General features: G+C 34.3%; 1 protein-coding gene and 1 pseudogene across 3 annotated transcripts; both read right to left on the bottom strand.

Annotated features, from left to right (window-relative positions):
- Positions 1-4,739: 4,739 nt before the first annotated feature.
- LOC132163727 (uncharacterized) lies at positions 4,740-10,806 on the bottom strand (annotated as a pseudogene).
- A 93-nt stretch (positions 10,807-10,899) lies between these two features.
- On the bottom strand, positions 10,900-16,509 carry LOC132164720 (beta-glucosidase 12). Of its 3 annotated transcripts, none has more exons than XM_059575272.2 (13): positions 16,344-16,509; positions 16,146-16,215; positions 15,754-15,812; positions 14,926-15,001; positions 14,333-14,410; positions 14,142-14,229; positions 13,623-13,878; positions 13,226-13,341; positions 12,574-12,791; positions 12,430-12,461; positions 11,633-11,735; positions 11,385-11,493; positions 10,900-11,196 (listed from the first exon to the last, which is right to left on the bottom strand). In XM_059575272.2, exons 1-13 carry the CDS (start codon positions 16,503-16,505, stop codon positions 11,028-11,030), a joined length of 1,536 nt encoding a protein of 511 aa, XP_059431255.2. In that variant the 5' UTR covers positions 16,506-16,509; the 3' UTR covers positions 10,900-11,027. The 3 variants fall into 3 exon arrangements, with proteins under 3 accessions (XP_059431255.2, XP_088375029.1, XP_059431256.2); XM_088518903.1 differs by having other exon boundaries at positions 13,623-13,911; positions 16,344-16,505; XM_059575273.2 differs by lacking the exons at positions 16,146-16,215; positions 16,344-16,509 and having other exon boundaries at positions 14,926-14,997; positions 15,754-15,810.
- Between the last annotated feature and the right edge of the window lie 3,311 nt (positions 16,510-19,820).

Below are 19,820 nucleotides of genomic sequence, written 5' to 3'. Positions count from 1 at the left end.
TTTATTTTTTTAGTGTGATTGGAGTAAGAGGTTATGGAGAGAAGTGATGCTTAAAAGTTTGGTTAGTCCTATTTGGCTGGATTGGGATGAGGTGGTGAGGGAAGGCATGAAGGCATGGAAGGAAAAAAGTTTGCAATGCACTGTGTGTAAATTGGCTATTGGAGCAACTGTATATCACATATGGAAGCACCAGAATAGTATTAAATTTTGCAAGAGGGTGAATTCTGAGGAGCAAATATTACAGCTTATTTGTTGGGAGATTAGTACAAGAATCATGGGGAAGAGCAAAGGAAAGTTCAAGCATACTGTTGAAAATGTCAAGATTTGTGAGAATTGGAGCATTCCTTTTTAGTATCTTGGTTCAAAATGAGTAATGAAGCTCTTTTTTTTCTTTGATGGGTGGCGGTATTTTTTTTTTAGCTTGTGATTTTTTTTTTTTTTTTTGTAGGAGACCATTTGTAATTGTTTGATTGGGGTGGGGTGTTTCTTGTTTTGATGTAAAGAACTGAGTTCTAACTTTCTTGTTGGTGTGTTTAGGTGTTTTGTTTGTGTTTTGAATGAAAATTTTATTCATCCAAAAAAAAAGATATGGCAAGCATCGGCAAGCAAGGTTCTCATGAATGAGTTTCTACTACAGGGTGGTGTAGCGAGATCCTAAAAACAAAAAAACAATAAAGTCATAACTCTTCTTAAAATCAAGATTCTATCAAAAATTCAATGTACGATAGAAAAAAAAAAAAAAAAAAAAAAAAAAAAAAAAAAATCTCCCAAAGTGTTTCCCATTGATGAACAATCAAGGGTTAAACACTTTTTTAATATTTGTGATTTAATAACTTTATTTTTGCCCACATCGATTTCATTTCGTATTATAGATGGTACGTCTCTTATTGCTAAAAATGAAGATAATACTTCCTTTCATAAAATTGACGAAACTATACATCAGTGCCCTTCAAAAGCCGACACATGGCCATATGCCTCATTAACAAAAATAAAAAATAAAAATTAGGCTTCTCTCTTTTTGTAGAGAGAGAAGCTTTCCACCTCCTTGTGAGGTTTTTCCTCTGCCTTGTGTAGCTGCCTGAGCGAGGAGGGATGAAGTTTTTTTTCCCTCCCTCTTCCCTTCAACCCTTGTTCTCCTTCATTTTCTTCTCATTTTCTCTTGTTTTCCTCCATTCTCTCATTTGTTTCCAGTCGTTTCTTCCCCTTTACAGCAGCTCCCATCGCTCCTCCGCCATCACCGTGCAGCAAAGTCCCATCTCCACCACAAATTGGCTGAGCCCAGCCTCCATCTGCCATCCATCAACCTTCACAGTCCCCAAACTGGTGTTTCTCGATTTGGTTTTTTCAAAACCCGATCTGTTAACACCAGGCCGCTCCTCCATCACATGTGCCTCACCACCATGTGCTACGACCTTTACGCTTCCCGACGCAACCATCTACTCCGTCCGGCCAACACTCGCGGAGCGTGAGCCATAAGCGACCAAGAGTGGATCTCACTTGCGGACGCGTGGTCCATGTTGTGCAAATTTATTTAACTCGCAAGTGCATGAATCGATTGTAGTTTAATGGATTGCAAGTGGGAGGTCGATCCCACAGAGAATTGTATTCTTGAAATAGCAATTTAAATCTAAACTAATTAAACCCTAACCTAGTTCCAAAAGGGTTTTGAATTTTGATTTTAAAAATTAAAAGATAAACATAAACTAATTAAAATAAACTAATTAAAATAAACTAAGAGATAAAATACTAAGGTTTGGGAATTCACACTCACCGAATTATAACAACATACTTTCATGTTTATCAATATTAATCTGAAGTTTTTACAATTAAAATCTTAGATATGTTTTACTATGCTTCAAACAATTAATCAAAACCATCATATGTATTTGAAAATTCTAAAACGACTCCAAATGACCTATTCAAATGCCTAGGTGTTTCACAAAAATTATGCAGAATGAGATCTAACCTAACAGTTAAAAATCAACCAAATACAAATATGAACTAAACATTCATGAACACAGATATTTGGTTACGAAGAGGAAACCATTTAGAGAACTCTCTAAATATAAAACCTCTCTAGGGCAGCCAAACCCAAGAAATCAATCCACTATAAGAAGAATAAGGAATACAAGAAGAATTACAAAACCTTTGACTCTTCCTTGCACACGACAAGCGACCCACTTGACTTCTACCTCAGTAGCCATTTCCAGAACGTCTGGCACAATTCTTCTAAAAGATTTCCTTTCACCAGAACTCCGATTGGCTTCACGTATTTTCTTTTCTCAAAATAAACTAGAGCAATATCTCTCTCTAAGCTCTCTAATTTTTCTCTCCAAAATACGTATCTATCTTAGGTAAAACATTTTGTTTAAATAGAGAATAAAACAATAATTCAGCAGTCATGTCCGGACAGGGATAATTGGGTGTCCAGACATGGCTAGGGTTACATAAGCGTAACCACGTGATGTCCGGACACCCAAGTCATGTGTCCGGACATGCCTTGAACAATAGGCGTGCTGGAAATTGGGTCCGGACCCAGCTTCTGACGGTCCAGACCTCCCATTCAAAACATAGTTGCTGGAAATGGGGTCCGGACCCAACTTCTGACGGTCCGGACCTCCCCTTTAAAAACACAGTTGCTGGATGTAGTGTCCGGACCTAGCTTTTGACGGTCTGGACAGGCCCTTCAAAATGTATATTCTGTAAATTAGGTCCGGACCTGACTTCTGGCGGTTTGGATAGGGCTTTCTAGACTCCTGCTTTCTGGACATGTTGAGATGCACATTTTCAACAATTTACATGCAAACCGAATGTGCCAAAACCTAAACTAACAATATTCATTCATTGCACAAATCACAAGAGGAATTCAATATCAATTAAATCATTAGATGTATCCGTAAATCACAAAAGACATCCAATCTTAATTGAAACATCAAATGTATCCGTAGAACAAATCACAAGGGATATCCAATTATTTAGGCAAATAAAATCAAGCAATCAATTATGTGAAATTATCTTAAATCATCAAGTGTATCATTGAATCACAAAAGATATCCAAGAACCACTCCACATATTGAAAAGAAGTAAAACAATTGAAATATTAAACCCAATAAAATCAGATAAATAAAGACTTACATGAAAGGATTGATGTTCTTTATCGGTGATGCTTCATCCCCAACCTTAGTTGGAAATTTAGCTCAACATAAAAATAAAACCTAAATCTAAAGAAAACCTAAACTAAAAAGAGAAAAACTGTAGAATTTTGCTCTCTGGAATTCTATATTTTCTTGAATGTAAAGAAGTCTATTTATAGGCTTAGAAAAGTCCTAGAAAACCTATTAAACCTAGATAATTCGGAGGTCTGTCTCCCAATCAAAATAGAAGTCTGAAATTGGAATATGATTCGTTCGGATTTGTGTTCTTTTATAGCGAGGCGATTTTGACATAGTAACTGTTCGAATTAGGAAAATCCAATTTCACAATGAATTATATTCTTTTGAGTTAGATTTCCAATGCCACTTGAATCACTTTAATCTGATATCTGATCAGAAAGTTATGGTCAAAATACTGAGATGTGTGCAGAATCTGAATTTGAATCCAATTCGAAATTTTTTCCAATTTAAACTTTAATCCAATCGGATCTTTAATCATATTTAACATTTTTTTGGATTTGGTTAAACTTAAACACTTCATCTAGGTCTTCTCAAAGTATGCTTTTTTTCAAACTTTGCATTTTTCCTTTTAAAACTGTAGTTTTTCTTCAATGACCTACAAAATACTAAAAACACAAAACATTAAATAACAACACAGCTAAAGGATTAACTAATGTAAATAAAGGGGGTCCAAATATGCAATATTTGGCACTTATCAGTCCACACACACTGGAGCATGGACAACTGTCCTCCATGCGTTGCTCCTCCGCTCTGTCCTTCGCTCGCTACCTCCGCCCTTGCCAGTGTTTTGTGATATTTTGCTCCTTTGATTTTGGCCCTCCGGTCTTCATCACCGGCGTGTGTACGTCACGTGCCTGTGAGTGGCTTACACTCGCCGGCCTAGAATCTCGCTCCTCCATTGCCGATGATGCCGAAGGTTTTTTGCTTCCTTTTTTTTTTAGTTGTATTTTGCTTTGTTTTCTGTCTTGTATTTATGTTTGTTGTGTTTTGTTGTTTTTTTGTAGGTTTTTATTTCCATGAGCTACTATAGTTTGATTTTTTTATGAAGATTGCTTCATCAACCGGAGATCGTTACTCCCGTACAACAGATTCAGATGGGAATTCAGTGCCTTTCTTTTAACAGCCTCCTTTCGAGAAGGTGTTGTTGTTTGAAAGTTAGTCAAATCTTTGGCTTGTTTTAAACACCACTTCGTGGGTGACATTTCTTGGTGTGTTGATCAAGATCTAGAGGACCAAGCCATTTTTTGGCCCATTTCATATTTGTTTGTATTTTTTGCATTGTATTGCTGCTTTGGGTTTGTTGTTGGAGAATCCAAGCCTTTTTCGGTTTTTTGATTTTTTATATCCTATCCTTATTTGTTTAGAAAAAAAATTAGATTTTTTTTTTTTTTTTTTTTTTTTTTTTTTTTTAAACAACAATAAAAGAGAAAAAAAAAAAACGAAAAAGGAAAATTGCGTAGCTTAAACTAAAATTCTGGCTCCGCCACTAATTCTTCGATTGATTTTTTACCATGGTTTTACTTTTAAAGATTTCTTCAAAACATTTCCGCGTCATCATAAAAAAAATATATGTGTTAGACTGATTTATCGCTTTCTTTATTATTGGTGGATGCTTGTTTGGAGTCCATCTATATTTTCAATCTTGAAACCGCCCTTAATCCTCAAAATGAAGTTTCTTCTTTCTTAGATTTTTTGGGTGTTTTGATCTGCTATTCTTGGCCGAATTAGAGAAGGTTTTGGAGCTTGATTTCTTTCCTCTGTTTCGGTGGTTTTTGGGTTGATTGGGTGTTCTCTTACAGTTTTGGTTGATTAATTGATTGAAATTTCTGGGTTGGATTTGCTCTTGTGAGTTGTTTCGATTTTGATGGCCAGATGGAATTAATGTCTGTTGAAGTTGTGGGTTCCTCTGTTTCAGTTTTCCACCGTGAAGCTGGGGATATTGTAGCTTGGATTGCATGATGGGATTTTGATTGGGGTGTGTTCGGGGGAGACTGGATTTGGAGAAGAGTTGGGTGTTTGGCTATTTCGGTTTCAGTGTGGGTTTAAGCAAGGGTTGAAGAATCCAGAGTTCAGTTTTCAAGAACAAATGCCATGCGTCCTCATACTGTAGTGGCTGGAGCTCATAAGATCAATTGGGATTACTTGGATATGGATATAAAGCGCTTTATGAGGTATTGTTTGTCATCCACAACTTGCTGGTTGGCCTTTTCTTTTGAAACTTGTTTCGTTCTTCCTATCACCACTGAAGGAACAGAGTCGACGGCAACAAAATAAAATTCTTTCATTCTTGAAGATTTTACCATGGAAGCACCATTGGGGGAATCGACTGAGTTCAGCCCATCTAAACAATTCTTGATTCGACAAGGTCAGATAATTGATAGTTCATACATATATCAACATTAATTTCATGACTAATTCTTGAGGAAAGTTAACAATGCAAAATTCTTTTCATAAAAATTTGTCAAAATAGATTCAACGCTTGAAAAAAAAATAAGATATAGGATTTGCAATATTTTTGAAAGAGTTAATTAATTTGTAATCTTTACACTTATTTTCATATTTACGTGTTTTAAATAAGTAATATAAAAAGTCATTTAAAATACATTACCTTAAGTAAGTAGAGTAATATATAACATAAACTTAATAAATAAATGTAAAGGGTATAATTACTTCTACGGTGTGCATGCACCACAATTGAAGCAAATGGTCCAGTCGCCAAAACAAAAATATTTGGAGGAAAAGTCTTATCAAAGATGGAATCTATGCAGTCCCTTCAATATTTCTAGAGAACAAATAATTTTTTTCTTCATGTGCTAAGAGAGAAAGTTTGGGTTTTGTGATTTCAATTGCTCCTCTCTTAGGGTCTTTATTGTAAACAACAATTGTTAATCAACAACAACTGAAGTCTATTGGAGTGGTTTTTCTCTTTGAGATGCTCAAAAGATTAGTAATTCGTCACCAAATTATTTGTGCTCATTGCTTTATTTCTTTCATTATATTTGGTGAATGTTTGTGTGGTTGCTTAATTTTTAGTTCCGCATTATTTTTGCATACACCTATTCAACTCCCCTACTAAGTGTAGTTTGGAGTATTGGGTATAATTTTCAACATTGATCTCAGTGAGAAGTATAAGGAGAAAAAATATGATTAAAAGGATCAAGAGAAAGATGGTAGAAAATCCCAAGCCATTTATTTAAACACGAAAAGCTATACATACATAAATTATAGTACACAGGACAAACCATATAAAACCTAGATTAAAGATATTAGACACCCCTGATTCTGTTTTCAAAAAGTGTAAGTTTGATTTTTTGAAGCTTCACAAGGACACCTTTGATATCAACTCTTTCATCTGGTAACTCTTGAGAACGCTTTAATCCTAATTCCATGATGGAAGAAAGAACGCTTTGCATGACTGTTCCAAAATCTTTGCAATGCCAAAGTCACCTATGTGTGCAACCATGTCCTCATCTAGAAGGATATTACTAGATTTCAAATCACAGTGCACAACAGATTCTGATTGACCATTGTGAAGATAGTCCAACGCTGATGCAACATCAACCAGAATGTTTACTCTTTGAAGAAGATTCATGCAATAGTTATAAGAGTATAACCATCTTTCAAGGCTACCGTTAGACATGTATTGTAGTACTAAAGCTCTGAACTCAAGGTTAGAGCATGTACTTATGACCTTAACAACATTCCTATGTCGGATTCTTGCATTCTACATCGAAACTTTTGAAGCACCCAAAAATTGCAAATTTAGAACTTTAATAGCAACATTTGTCCCGTCAAACAACACCTCTTTGTACACAGAACCAAAACCTCAAGCTCCAAGCAAGTTGCTTTCACAAAAATTGTTTGTCCCTTGGCAAATCTCTTGATATGATATCATTCTATGCTCCAATACATGCAATGTATTAAGGACACTTGGAACCTGCATTTTACTTTCTCGATGTCTTCTCAGCATATACATCAATGCTAGACTGATCATAACTAAAGCAATGGTAGGAAGAAAATATTTGAGCAGAATTTGTTTCGCCTTGGATCCTTTGGAACTTGGGTTTGGACAAGGTGGTACTCCAAAAATTGGATTCCCACAAAGCGCTTTGTTTCCTGAAAATGATTCAGCTGTGAAGTTTACAAAAGGGCCACTATATGGAATCTCTCCCAATAGCTTGTTGAAAGACACATTCAAGTACTTGAGATGTGAAAGTGCCTCAAGAGACTTAGGAATTGTACTGGATAAATCGTTGTAAGAGAGATCTAAGATATCCAATCCTTTCAAATCTCCAAAAGATTGTGGAATGCTTTCTTGAAATGAGTTTCTTGACAAATTAAGATAATTTAGGCTTTCACAAGCACCAATGGTGCTTGGAATATAACCAGTAATTTGGTTCTGAGATAAATCCATGCCTTGAATAACATTCAATTTTTTCATGTTTGGAGACAAATATCCACCAAGGAAATTCGATGATAGGTTCAAAAATAATAGATTCTCAAGGCTCCATAAATTTAATGGTATTGATGATTTCAGTATATTAGAACTCAGGTATAGCCTTTGCAGAAGATTGAGGTTTGAAATGCAATTTGGGATGGATTCAGAGATTTTGTTATTTGAGAGATCTAACTCACCCAAGTTCTTTAGCTAACATATTTCTTCTGGAATGAATCCTTCCATTTTATTACCATCAAGATATAATCTTTGTAACTCCTCCAATCCTCCAATTGTGGATGGTATGTTTCCAATCAAATTGTTATTGCCAGGATGAAGCAAGGTCAAGCCTTTTAAGGAACTTATACTCATAGGAATATGACACTTTATTTTGCTTTGGAATAGAGCAATTAAGGAGAAAAGGGTGGTTGAAAAGTTTCTAATAGAATCCGGAAGAGTAACATCCAAGGGATTGTAGGATAAGTCCAGGCCAGGTATTCCAAAAATTTGCAATTAGATAGAGATGAAAGAAAATTAAGCTCTTGATTTCCAGGCTCTCTTGTTAGCTGGTTGTGATGCATATTAAGTACTCAGAGGTATTTTATGTGTCCAAGGCTTTTTGGTATTGGTCCAGAAAGAATGTTCGAACTAAACTCTACTAGGACGAGCTTGGAACAATTTGAAAGAAACGATGGGATAGGACCACTAAATCTGTTTCGACCAATAACCAAAGTTTTAAGATTAGGGCAAGAAAACCCAATAGCTGATGGAAGATTTCCAGATAAGGAATTATTTAGCAAGGAGATTAGTTGTAGAGAGGAAATGTTATAAAAGGTTTTGGGGGATTGCCCCTGTGAGATAATTGAATTCAAAATTCAAATATTCCAGATTTGAAAGGCGCCATAAATCACTCGGAATGCTTCCTATAATGTTGTTATGCTCAATGCAAAACACAGTTAACCTTGACAAGTTACTGTAGGAGGTATATTACCAGTTAAGTTGTTACCTCCAAGATATAGCTTTTCAAGTTTTTCTAAACTCCCATAACCTGCTGGAATACTCCCATCTAATTTATTGTATGAGAGGGATAAGCCTACAAGCTCTTTACAGTAATTCATTTGTGAAGGGAGTCGACCACTGAATTTATTGCCATTAAGATAAGGCCCATGAAGATTAGGAAAATGGCTGCAGAGATCCATTGGAAGAGTTCCTGAGATTTGATTTTTTTGAAGAGCAATTATGGTTAGAGAGGATATGTTAAGGATGATTAGAGGAAATTGACCAATGAGGCTGTTGGAACCCAAATTCAAGTACTCTAACAATGACATATTGCCGAGGGACGATGGAATTGCACCTATAAGATGGTTACTGTCTAGATGTATTTGTCGAAGCCTCTGGCAATTATGCAAAGTTGGAGGGATACTACCTTCCAATTGGTTGCTTGGCAACAAGAGTATTCTCAAGCGATGTAGGCGGCTGACCTCATGTGGCAGAGAACCAGAGAAGCTGTTGTTAGAAGGATCAAGCGCGACTAGGAAAGAGAGGTTACCGATGTGAGGAGAAATGGTGCCTAGGAGCCCCATGTAGGAAAGGTTCAAAGAAGTGACCCTATCTGGAGCTTGACTAAGTTGTCCTTGTATGTTCCCAAAGTTTCTCCTATCTACATTAGCAAAGAAAACAGCTCGCTATGACTAGAGATTTTTACAAACACGACAAGGAAAAAGTGGCCAAGTTGTTGAAGGAAGATAAATGGACTCGATCTGGAGCTTGACTAAGTTGTCCTTGTATGTTCCCAAATTTCTTTTCTGTCAACATAACCAAAGAAAACAGCTCGCTATGACGACATTTTTATGAAACATGACAAGGGCCAACTTGTTGAAGGAAGATAAATGGACTCTGGAGCTTGACTAAGTTGTGCTTGTATGTTCCCAAATTTCTCACCTGTCAACATAACCGAAGAAAACAGCTCGCTATGACAACATTTTTATGAAACATGACATGGAAAATGTGGCCAACTTCTTGAAGGTGTTGGAAATAATTTTGGCCGATGCACAAAATTCTTATTGAAATATGATGATACTAACATGAAAATTAAGAAAAATAAATAAATACGAGATATGAAAAGTAGAGAATAGAAAGATTTCTCAATGCTATAAAAGCACGCAAGAATGTTGTCTTCATGTTGATTTGTGCCTCTCAAAGTATAAAACTCGGTGTGATCGAATCTTGTGACACACAACCTCCATGGATTAGACTATAACGTCTACCATTGCAGATACAAGTAGGGCGGGAGACAAAGATCCTGACACAAAATTTTACCAGTAATATTTTAGGTTTTTTAAGCCCTAGCCCCTGCTCTTCCTCCCTCACCCCCGCTCCTCCTCATCCTTTCTTCCTTATTTGCTTGATGAAAATAATCTCTAGACAGTGTGCGAAGAAGAAAGGTTTTAGAGAGAAGGCAAGGTTGCAAGAGCTTGGAGATTGAAAGAGCTTGAACGGATTATTGATGAAAGGAATGGAAACAATGATTTCAAGAATAGAGTAGGAGCTGGGATTATGCCATATGAGCTTTTTAATCCATTTTCGCAGCCTGGGGTGACCGGAAAAGGAGTTCCATATAGCATCTCCATTTGAATTTGAAATGTGTTTTTATAGTTTCAAACTCAGTGGTGCCTAATGAGGAAAAAACAAATGTGAACAAATGCTTCCATACCTTAAAAATATTCAAATGCTTGAATCACAATGGTGATCATTGTCGTGTGTGTCGAGGAAATTAAGGTTCAAAACTAAGATCTATCATAATCCAACACCCTGCTTATCACTTGTTTGGAATAATGCCCTCTAAAATCTAATTTGTTGACATTTCTTAATTTTAATAAACGTTGTTTTACTATTTTAGATTTGATTTGGGCATAATGTTATTTATTTGATGAATATAGCCTATGGTTAATGTGTAGATTACTTTAACTGGCAAATGAGTAAAATCATTGTTGATTGAATCTTGACGTGTTGGGTGATTACATTGAATCCATTAGGAACACTTATTTTCAAGACGGAATCCATAATTTTGTTACTTTGAGTTAGATTTGATAGATGTAGCTAATTATTCAAATCCCAAGCCTGGTGCTAATATAGTTGACTGCTCACCGGTAATTAAACCGGGCAAGAATACTCGCAAAGACAAAACAAACTAGAGTGACTTGATGTGGATGCCAACGGGGGCACTCTAATGCCTAAGTTAGTTAATTAGAAGGATATTTAACAAGCATTTGAGTCTTGTACAAACAAAAATGATAAAGAGCTAGCATACATACTCATGGAGAAGAAACGATCTCCAGTTTATTGATTGGACAAGGTCAGATAATAGCTAAATAGATATAGAGTTTTCATTATTTAAATGATCAACATTAATTTAATGTCTACTTCTTGAGGAAATTCTTGAACCAATGGGCTGAAAGCTTAGGATGCCTTTTCAATCCGTTCTTATAGTCTACATAGTGGATGCCAAACCGAATGGTGTAACCTGAACCCCATTCGAAGTCGTCCAACAATGACCATGCAAAGTATCCTTTAACGTTTACGCCATCCCTATTTTCTCCCACCCCACACAAACAAAAACAAAAAAAGTCAAAACCAGCTAGATTTATAGGACTATCATATAAAATTGGGATGATGTGACAGTAAAAACTAGCTTTCAGTAATTTTTTTTTTTTGCTACTTTATCAAGTTGTATAACAGTCTAATAAAAAACACGCTATTGTTAATCAAGCACTTACATTATAGCCCTGCGAAGATATGAGAGATGGCCATTGTAGTACTCAATTCTGTGTGTGTCCATAAGGGCTTCCTCAAGAGACAAGGTGGCGTTATTGGACTCATCAACTCCTACAATTTAGTTGCACATATATATATTTAGGTTCTATTCAAATTGACATCTAATGGCTACCACTCTGTTCCAATTTGTCATCCAAGTTATGTGAAATTAATTGTAAAAAAAATAGTGAAGAAGAAGAAGAGAACTTACCATTCTCGGTAATATAGATTAGCGGATTATGGTACTTCCCCTTGACATAAAGCAAAAGATCGAGAAGTCCTCTAGGATAAACAGCGAGCCAACTCGATGCAGCCTGATTTAGAGAAAATTTTCTTAAAATATTAATTAAATAATTAAATAATTATCTTAATTAAATTTTTTTGAATAAATAATAATTTAATATAGTATGAAAGCAATAATTCTCCTCCCATTTTCAATTAAGTATTTCCCATAAACAAATCCCTTTCTTTTTGTGTCCGGTGGATGTTTTTATTTAAAAAGAGCTATATACAGGGAAGAAATTGATATATATGTAGTTGGTCAATGATTACTGTTTTTAAAATTCAGAATCACTTTATTCGTTCCACGTGTGTGACTGTGACCAAAAGGTGTATTAATTAACATTAAGCTATATGTTGATTCTCAATTACCCAAGGAAAAAAATTAAAGTACGTATGGCGTTTGTGAACTTTCTTCATCACAGATTCACACGCAATGTATATTCAAGACTTGATGTTTCCTTTAAGTTGAATATATTCTTTTAGTTTTTGCCCCACCATGTTATTTTTCCTTTTGTTAAATGAATTCATCAAAAGGAGTTGTCTGGATATAGACCAAGGGGCCACTTCATAGGAAAATATTCATTTTATTAAAGGAAGGCCAAGGCATAACGTAGGTCTACCCTTGTCTCCGAGGACAACTCAAAAGAAGTGTCACTCAGAAAAAAAATAAATAAAATAATAATAATAATAATAATAAAAATTGAAGGTTTATTTATAAGTACATACCACTGGACCAATGGGGATCCCATTGCGCTCAACTGCCACGACAAAAAATCATGGTCTAGTTAGTATAAGATACATAAAAATGAAAGAAGTTACAGGACAGACACGAAACTAAACCGGCATACATTAGGTGTTGTAACTACTTACTCGTAAGATTAACAAGAAAATCTGTCAAGTAGCTTGGCTTTCCAGAATTAAGGTGAGGTGCATAGGCTGCATAATTGGAAGTATAGTAATTTAATCCTATAAAATCAAATGACCCTTTTACCAGCTTCGATTGCTCTTTTGTGAACTTGGGTAATCTGTTTCCAACGAGAGATCGCATACTGTGGGGATAGTCACCATTTGTCAATGGGTCCAAATACCTGCAGTCAACCATGGACTATTTAAAATATATATGACAGCTCGAATTTGTTGCAATTTGATTAGCGAATTGGTTAGCGAATTTCTGCTAATCTCTATCTTTTTTAATCGCTCGTGTATTCCAAAGCGAGAATTAACCTTAAAAACAAAGCCAACAATAAAAACACTAATGACAAAGATTCTAGGGTGAAAATGCCTAAGGGGTGTCATTGAGTCCCTTGAATTAAACATAATAGGACTAGGAACTCTTTTGATAATATTGCTAGTGATGTGGCAGTAACGGTGACAGAACCTATATGACTGCCTACCTACTTATTTGAGAAGGTGTTTTAGATGGATTATCAGTTCTCTCGCAATTATAAGTTAATTATTACCAATTTGAACAACTAATTATTGAAAATCTTATTAAAAAAAAAGGAACATCAGTAGAATTTACCATCCCAATGCGAAATCAAGGGCACGTAGTGCGGCATTACGATTGTGCTCGGCATTAGAGATTGGCACAAACCAGCTGGCATCTAGTGTAATCCCTATGACACCTCTTTGTGTGGCCTGAACACATAATGAACAATTTGTACTTGAGGGTGGAATTAGTCATGATGATTAAATATTTCTTTTGCATAATATATAAATTCTATTATGTAATAGTGGTGGAAATTAAATTAATGGATGTGTAACAAAAACTGTATCCATCAAACTTGACAAGTCTATGCTAAGATTGACAAAGACATTGGGCCGTCGTTTATTGTTTATTTTTTCTTATTATTTTTTTGCAGTGAGTAATTGTTCTATAGCTCATAACATAATAAAAATGAGCTATTTGCAAGTGGAACCTGATATTTTTGTTTGTACAATGGAACTACGGCTGCATGAGCAAGAAGCAAGTTATGGGCAACCAAATATGGCTCTATGCTTGAATCTCCACCTGTGCAGTTCAGATTTTGCCAACTAGAACATCGACCCGGTGCTGATTGCCCGTTTGCATAACCACCACTGCTGAAGACGTGTGGCTCATTTACTGTGATCCAATACTTTACACGGTCTCCAAATTCCTTGAAGCAAAGCTCAGCATAGTCTCGAAAGTTATCACTGAAAATTAATGTGCATGCCCACATACACTTACTTCAACCCCAACGGAAAAAGGCTTAAATTGTATAAATTGGCTTAAAGGATATACGTTGAACAAATTCCAGGCCAACTTCAGAGCCTTCTTTAACTTTTACAATCATTCAAAATAATGTATTTCATCAAAGGAATACGATTCTCTCAATTTTATTTTTTACCGGCATCAAATTAATGAGTCCTCAATCTTTAAAGGTGCAGACAATATGATTAATTTGTTAATTACTTACACAATGCGAGGACTTAAGAAACCACCATACTCATCCTCTAAGGTTTGGGGGACATCCCAGTGGAAGATTGTCACAAAAGGTTTTAGACCTGCATTTAGTAATAGCAAAATAAAGAGTAAATTAATTATAAAAGCAACATCATGAGTTGATGACATATATTATGCTGGAATTTTACAAGGTTGAATCATGACCTTTGTCGAGGAGCTCATTGATGAGGTTGTTGTAGTATTTTATTCCTTCACGGTTCACACCCCCACTTAGCTTTCCTTCTGAAATTAGACCCCAAATAATCATCTACAAGGGTCAGAAATATTGTTTCCAAGGATCCCAATTTTTTCTTGTTGGGAATTTTTGTTATTATCCCTACTCCTTATTATTCAGCAAGAGACTCTGAGAGAAGGCTTCCAGTCTAAGTACGTAAAAAGTCTCTGCTCAAGTTGAGAAGTAATGCTATAAGTTTTCCTAGAGTCTTCCTAAAGTCATTTAAAATGTAATGTGTCTTTTAAAATTACTGTTAAATTTGAGATGTGATTTATTGACTTTTAATCTATTGATAATTTTAAAACCCACATCACATTTGGAATGACTCTAGGAAGACTTATAGCATTACTCCAAGTTGAGAGCCCACCCGCTCAAGTCTTTTGAACAAGAAACTTCTCTCATGATCCTTACAATTTAACATGTCCCTCAATTTTGGACAGGAAACCGTAGAAGATACAAATCATGTTTTCAAAACCTTGATGTAGATGGATTTGGGATAGATGTGAACAATTAAGAATCTTACTTGGTAAAATTCGAGGCCATGAGATGGAGAACCTGTATGCATCTACACCCATTTCCTTCATAATTCCAACATCTTCCTGTTGGAAGTGTAAATAAATTAAAATGCAAAGTCAAAGAAAGCATGCAAGAAGGTTGTACACGTTTTTTTTTTTCTAATTAATTCTAGCATTTCGGCGTAACTTTCTTTTACTTTAATTAGTTTAGTAAATTATGCATATCTTAGAAGTCAAAAAATATTTGTTAGGAGGCAAACATGTTAGACTTTATGATTTTTAGTTTTAGCTCTTGAGTGTTAGCCACCTTCGTGGACTTTGTAACCATAGTATTAAGTGATATAATTGTTAGAGCGACTTTTATTGACTTTTAGTAAGCAAGTTAAGCACATCTATTTTAGGCTTTAATATGTAGCAAGTTAATGAGTTGCTTTTTTTTTTTGACTTTTGTAAGTTAGTAATATATGTGTTCACATGTAAGAAATTCTTATATAAAGATAATATTATGTACGTTAGATTAAGTAAGCAATTATCAAGCAAGAAGCAAGTGGAAGCTTGATATTTCCCTTCAATATTAAAGTATTGTTTTCATCTTGTCTTTTGTTCTTTCTATTTTTGTGAATGTTTGTGTATTTGGGTATTGGTTTGTAAATTTATTCCCAACACTTCCTATAATACATAATGTGAAATATAAATTTGTTGCCAAAAATATTTAAGTTCCTTTTCATCATCTTGTGTTTAGTTAGGCTGAACAGACAAATCAGATTGTGACATATATAATATTGGTTTTCTTTAATTTTTATTTTATTTTATTATGTGGACTATAAGTACTATACCTTGTAGCGATGATATTGATCAACAGCCACATCTCCATTACTGCCATCCAATATCCTTTCTGCAATTTCATATAAATCTTATATTCGTAAGATTTAAAAAAGATTTATAAGCGCTACTTTGAGCTATTAGTTAACCTTAACCAAGATTAATGCACATGCCTAACCACTAAAATACAGATTACAACTAACTTAATCAAGAGAAAATCTTTTTTTTTTTTTAAAAAAAAAAGAAAAAAAAAAAAGAAAAAAAAGAAGATACTTTCTTGCTGACCCTTCAACTCAGCCATTGGTCTCCCGCTGCGACCCCTAACATTAAAAACTTGGAACGTCTGTTGTATTGAGCGAGAGAGAGAGAGAGAGAGAGAGAGAGAGAGAGAGAGAGAGAGAGAGACCTGGATATCTATGGGTGTAAGTATCCCACATACTTTTTCCTCTGCCACCTTCATTTGCTGCACCTTCATACTGGATTTTAAACACATAATGGCACATATATATAAATGCATCACGCTTGACATATTCTCTGTACACTTGAATTAGAAAAACTGTATTACCTATCATACAAACATGGAGGAAACCCAAGCAGGACTTACCTGGTAAGCCGCCGATGCCGTTCCGAAAATGAAACCGGCGGGAAAACTGCTCCGGTTGAGTGAAGCAGTGTGATGGCTTGGTGTAACAGAAATGCTATTATCAATCAATAAGCCAACAAAGACCAGGAGGCCCAGGAGTAGTCGATAGCCTTGAAATGACATAACTTATTTTTCTTATTATGGGTGTGGTGCTGTACTAGATCATTTCTTGACTTTTTATAGAGGAGCTGAGTGCACCACTCAAAATGATTGGTTAAATAAAGGAAATTCACTTAATTTTCTGAATTTTTATTGTTTTTTCAATAGTTATTTTAAAGTTTGAAAACTTTTTATTTTAGTTTATCAAACATTATTTTAGTGTATTAAGAGACATTTTACCTATACTCTGTTTGATTTAACTCCAAAACCTAATGGTGTGAGTGACATTGCATATTTTTAAAATTTGATATATAAAATTGAGAGTTTTTGAACTTTAATGGGGTGATGGTAAAAGCGATGAAAGTTCAAGAGGGTTAAGAAAAATTTCCCCTTGAATAAATGAAGAAGGAATGATTGTCATATATATATATAAGCCGAATCCTTCCTTAGAGTGGCTTAGAATTGCAATACGTTGCGTGAACCCATAATTTTTAGTAAGTGAACCGGTTTTTAATGTGCTTGATAGACTAGACTAGTTTTTCCTTAAAAAAATGTTACAGTTTCTCATGTGTTCTCTCTTCCTTATTTTTTGGTTTTTTGAAAAAGAAACGTTGTGTAAAAGTGAAGAAAAAACCTTTTGAAAATGATTTTTTTTTTTTAATTTTTTTTTTAATGTTTTAATAACATGACACATTTTGAATACGTGATATTTTCAAACAATTCGATGCATAAAGACAACCTAACTTCTGTAATTTGAAAATTTGTCATTTATTTGAAATTATAAGAGATCATTGTACTGGACCTTGTGTGTCGTCGCACTCTTGCTTTAATTGGTTCACAACTTTATCCGAGCAAACAGACAATTCCTTAGGGCCTTCTTTAATTTAATTGACTGCAGATTCCATGATGTGAATCAATACAGGGTTCAACGGTCACAACCAATATTGCAACGAATTAAAAAAAAAAAAAAAAAACACAAAACAAAAAAGAAAGAAAAAGGACAAGGTATTGCGACGTTTCGTTGTTGCGTGTTAAGAGCAAAGACGCCTGATGACTGATGTACAAGGTGTTGGCCTTTTTCATTAGCCGCCGCAATGAGTAATGGCAATAGGCACGAGTTCAATTCGAGAAGGTTTTTAGCCGCCAGAGAATCATTCCTAAAGGAATTCGTTTCTTCCCCTTTTTTTTTTTTTTTTTTTTTTTTAAAAAAATACAATAGTAAGTTTGTTGATATTTAGACTTTGCAGCAGTTTTTGTTTATATTCTCTCTAGATTTGCTTTTAACAGTAATTTATAGGGCGAAGTTTTTTCTGTTTCAATTTATTTTAATTGTTTTCTAATGTTTTGTTTACAAAAATCCTTAAGAGTAACGATCTGAGATCTACGGTCTGTCTTTTGTTTTCTTCTTGATTCTTTTCTAGAAGCAAACCATTAACAGATGGCAGAAGAATTATCAAGCATATGGAAGAATTGTCATTGATGGTAAAGGCAATGAAGAGGATTGTGTTTAGAAATGTCCTTGTAGCGGAGATGGAACAACTAGGAAATTACTGTCTAGTTGAGAAACTTGTGATGGATTAGGTAGCGGTTAGAGACGTGATTCGATAGCATATGCTGTAGATTTGAAAATTGATTGGAACAATGGCATTCAAAGAGTTAAACAAAGTATAAATCAAATTTAGATGGAAGAAATTTCTCATTGCTTTTATGATATTGTTTTGTTAGAGCAACATGTTGTATTTTTATGAAATGAATAGAGAAAAAGCATTGTTATTAAAAAAAATAAATAAAATAAAATAAAAATTAGAGAAGGTCTTTCAACCACGCAATGCAAAATTCTTTTCATAAAATTTGTCAAAATATATTCTATGGTTGAAAAAATAAGATATGAGATTTGCAATCTCTTTTCTTTCTTCAAAGGGTTAATTAATTTGCACGTAATAATGCTAATCTTCACACCATTTATTACACTTATATCATAGGAGTTGACATGCCATGTTTAAAATTGTTTATATTCTTTTTAAAATTATTGACATGAAAATTACTCTCATACTTCTGTCATACAACTATAGTGATGTGACAATGAAAATTAGCCATTGATTTTTTCTTGTTATAAGCCCCATTGATCTAAAGGCTGATTTTCATTGCCACATCACCATAATTGTATAATAATAATATGAGAATACTAAATAGTTTTTCTCGTATAGATAGGGATCTCCTACACTTACATAAATTTAGGCTATTATTTGCATCAAATGGCTTGAAAAATGCCATTGGTTAAAAAAAGGTGATAAGAATTGAGTATATGTTATAAAAAAGTTTAGTAAAAAACTGCGGTTTAGTTTTTTAAAAAAGAATATTCTTTGCGAAAGTCAAGAAGAAGTCTTTTGAGAGAAATTTATTTTTTGTTATATTAATCCTGATAACATGTCGCATTTTTAGTATGTGATATTTTATAGGTCATTTAAATATTTATAGATCCTTGACATTATTTTAAATGGATTAGAAGATATTTTTTTGAGACTAATTTAAAAGAAATTTTTGTCCTTAATATAAAGATTTTTTTTTTTTTTTTTTTAAATGGTAAGAAGTCGTTATCCGTTATATGCATTCACAGTGTGCATGTATATATATATATAGACTAACAAGATCCCGGCCACCGCAATTGAATCAAATGGTGCCGTGGCCAAAACAAATTTATTAAGGGGAAAAGTCTTATCACAAGATCCCGGCCACCACAATTGAATCAAATAGTGCCGTGGCCAAAACAAATTTATTAAGGGGAAAAGTCTTATCAAATATCAAAGCAACGGCCAAAAAAAAATTCAATGCAGTCTCAATCCTATAAATTCTATAGGAGTTAAATTCTGAATTCCATATGTGACGAGTCCAATCAAATTCTTTCAGCAAATCTAGATCACCCAATTGCAAGACATCCTTATCCTTTAATCACTTTGTTCTTGTCATGCATTTAATGCATTGCCTTGAAAATATTTAAGATGGGTGTTCCAATATTACTAGATACAGATCGAGTCACCATCGTGACTCTCTATTTAAAGGGAAATAAAGATGCGTTATTTTATAGTCTTTACTTTATTTAGAAAAATGTTTTTCAATTTCCTGTTCATTTACTGCTCATCTTCGTAGATTTTTTAATTTTTTTTTTAATTTTTTAATTTTTAATTTTTTTTTTTATCAAATTAACAATTGAATTTGTAAGATTTATTTATTTTATAGATCTAATGATATTCACGATATTACATCAACTTAACATTATGTACCTCATTAGATGCAAAAATAATAATAATAATACAGTTTTTTTCCAAACCAAATTGGAAG

This window comes from Corylus avellana, chromosome 8 (genome assembly GCF_965113065.1).
Source record: "Corylus avellana chromosome 8, dhCorAvel1.hap1.2, whole genome shotgun sequence".
In the NCBI taxonomy this organism is placed as follows: domain Eukaryota; kingdom Viridiplantae; phylum Streptophyta; class Magnoliopsida; order Fagales; family Betulaceae; genus Corylus; species Corylus avellana.
Note: the sequence above shows the minus strand (reverse complement) of the source record. Positions and strands in the feature narration are given on the sequence as shown.

Excerpts from the sequence above, each read along its gene's own strand:
- LOC132164720 (XM_088518903.1), bottom strand. The coding sequence starts at position 16,505 with ATGTCATTTCAAGGCTATCGACTACTCCTGGGCCTCCTGGTCTTTGTT. Across the intron at positions 15,002-15,753 it reads ATCAATATCATCGCTACAAG|GAAGATGTTGGAATTATGAA; the intron begins GTATAGTACTTA and ends CACTTCCAACAG. Across the intron at positions 13,342-13,622 it reads TGTACAAACAAAAATATCAG|GCCACACAAAGAGGTGTCAT; the intron begins GTTCCACTTGCA and ends TTATGTGTTCAG.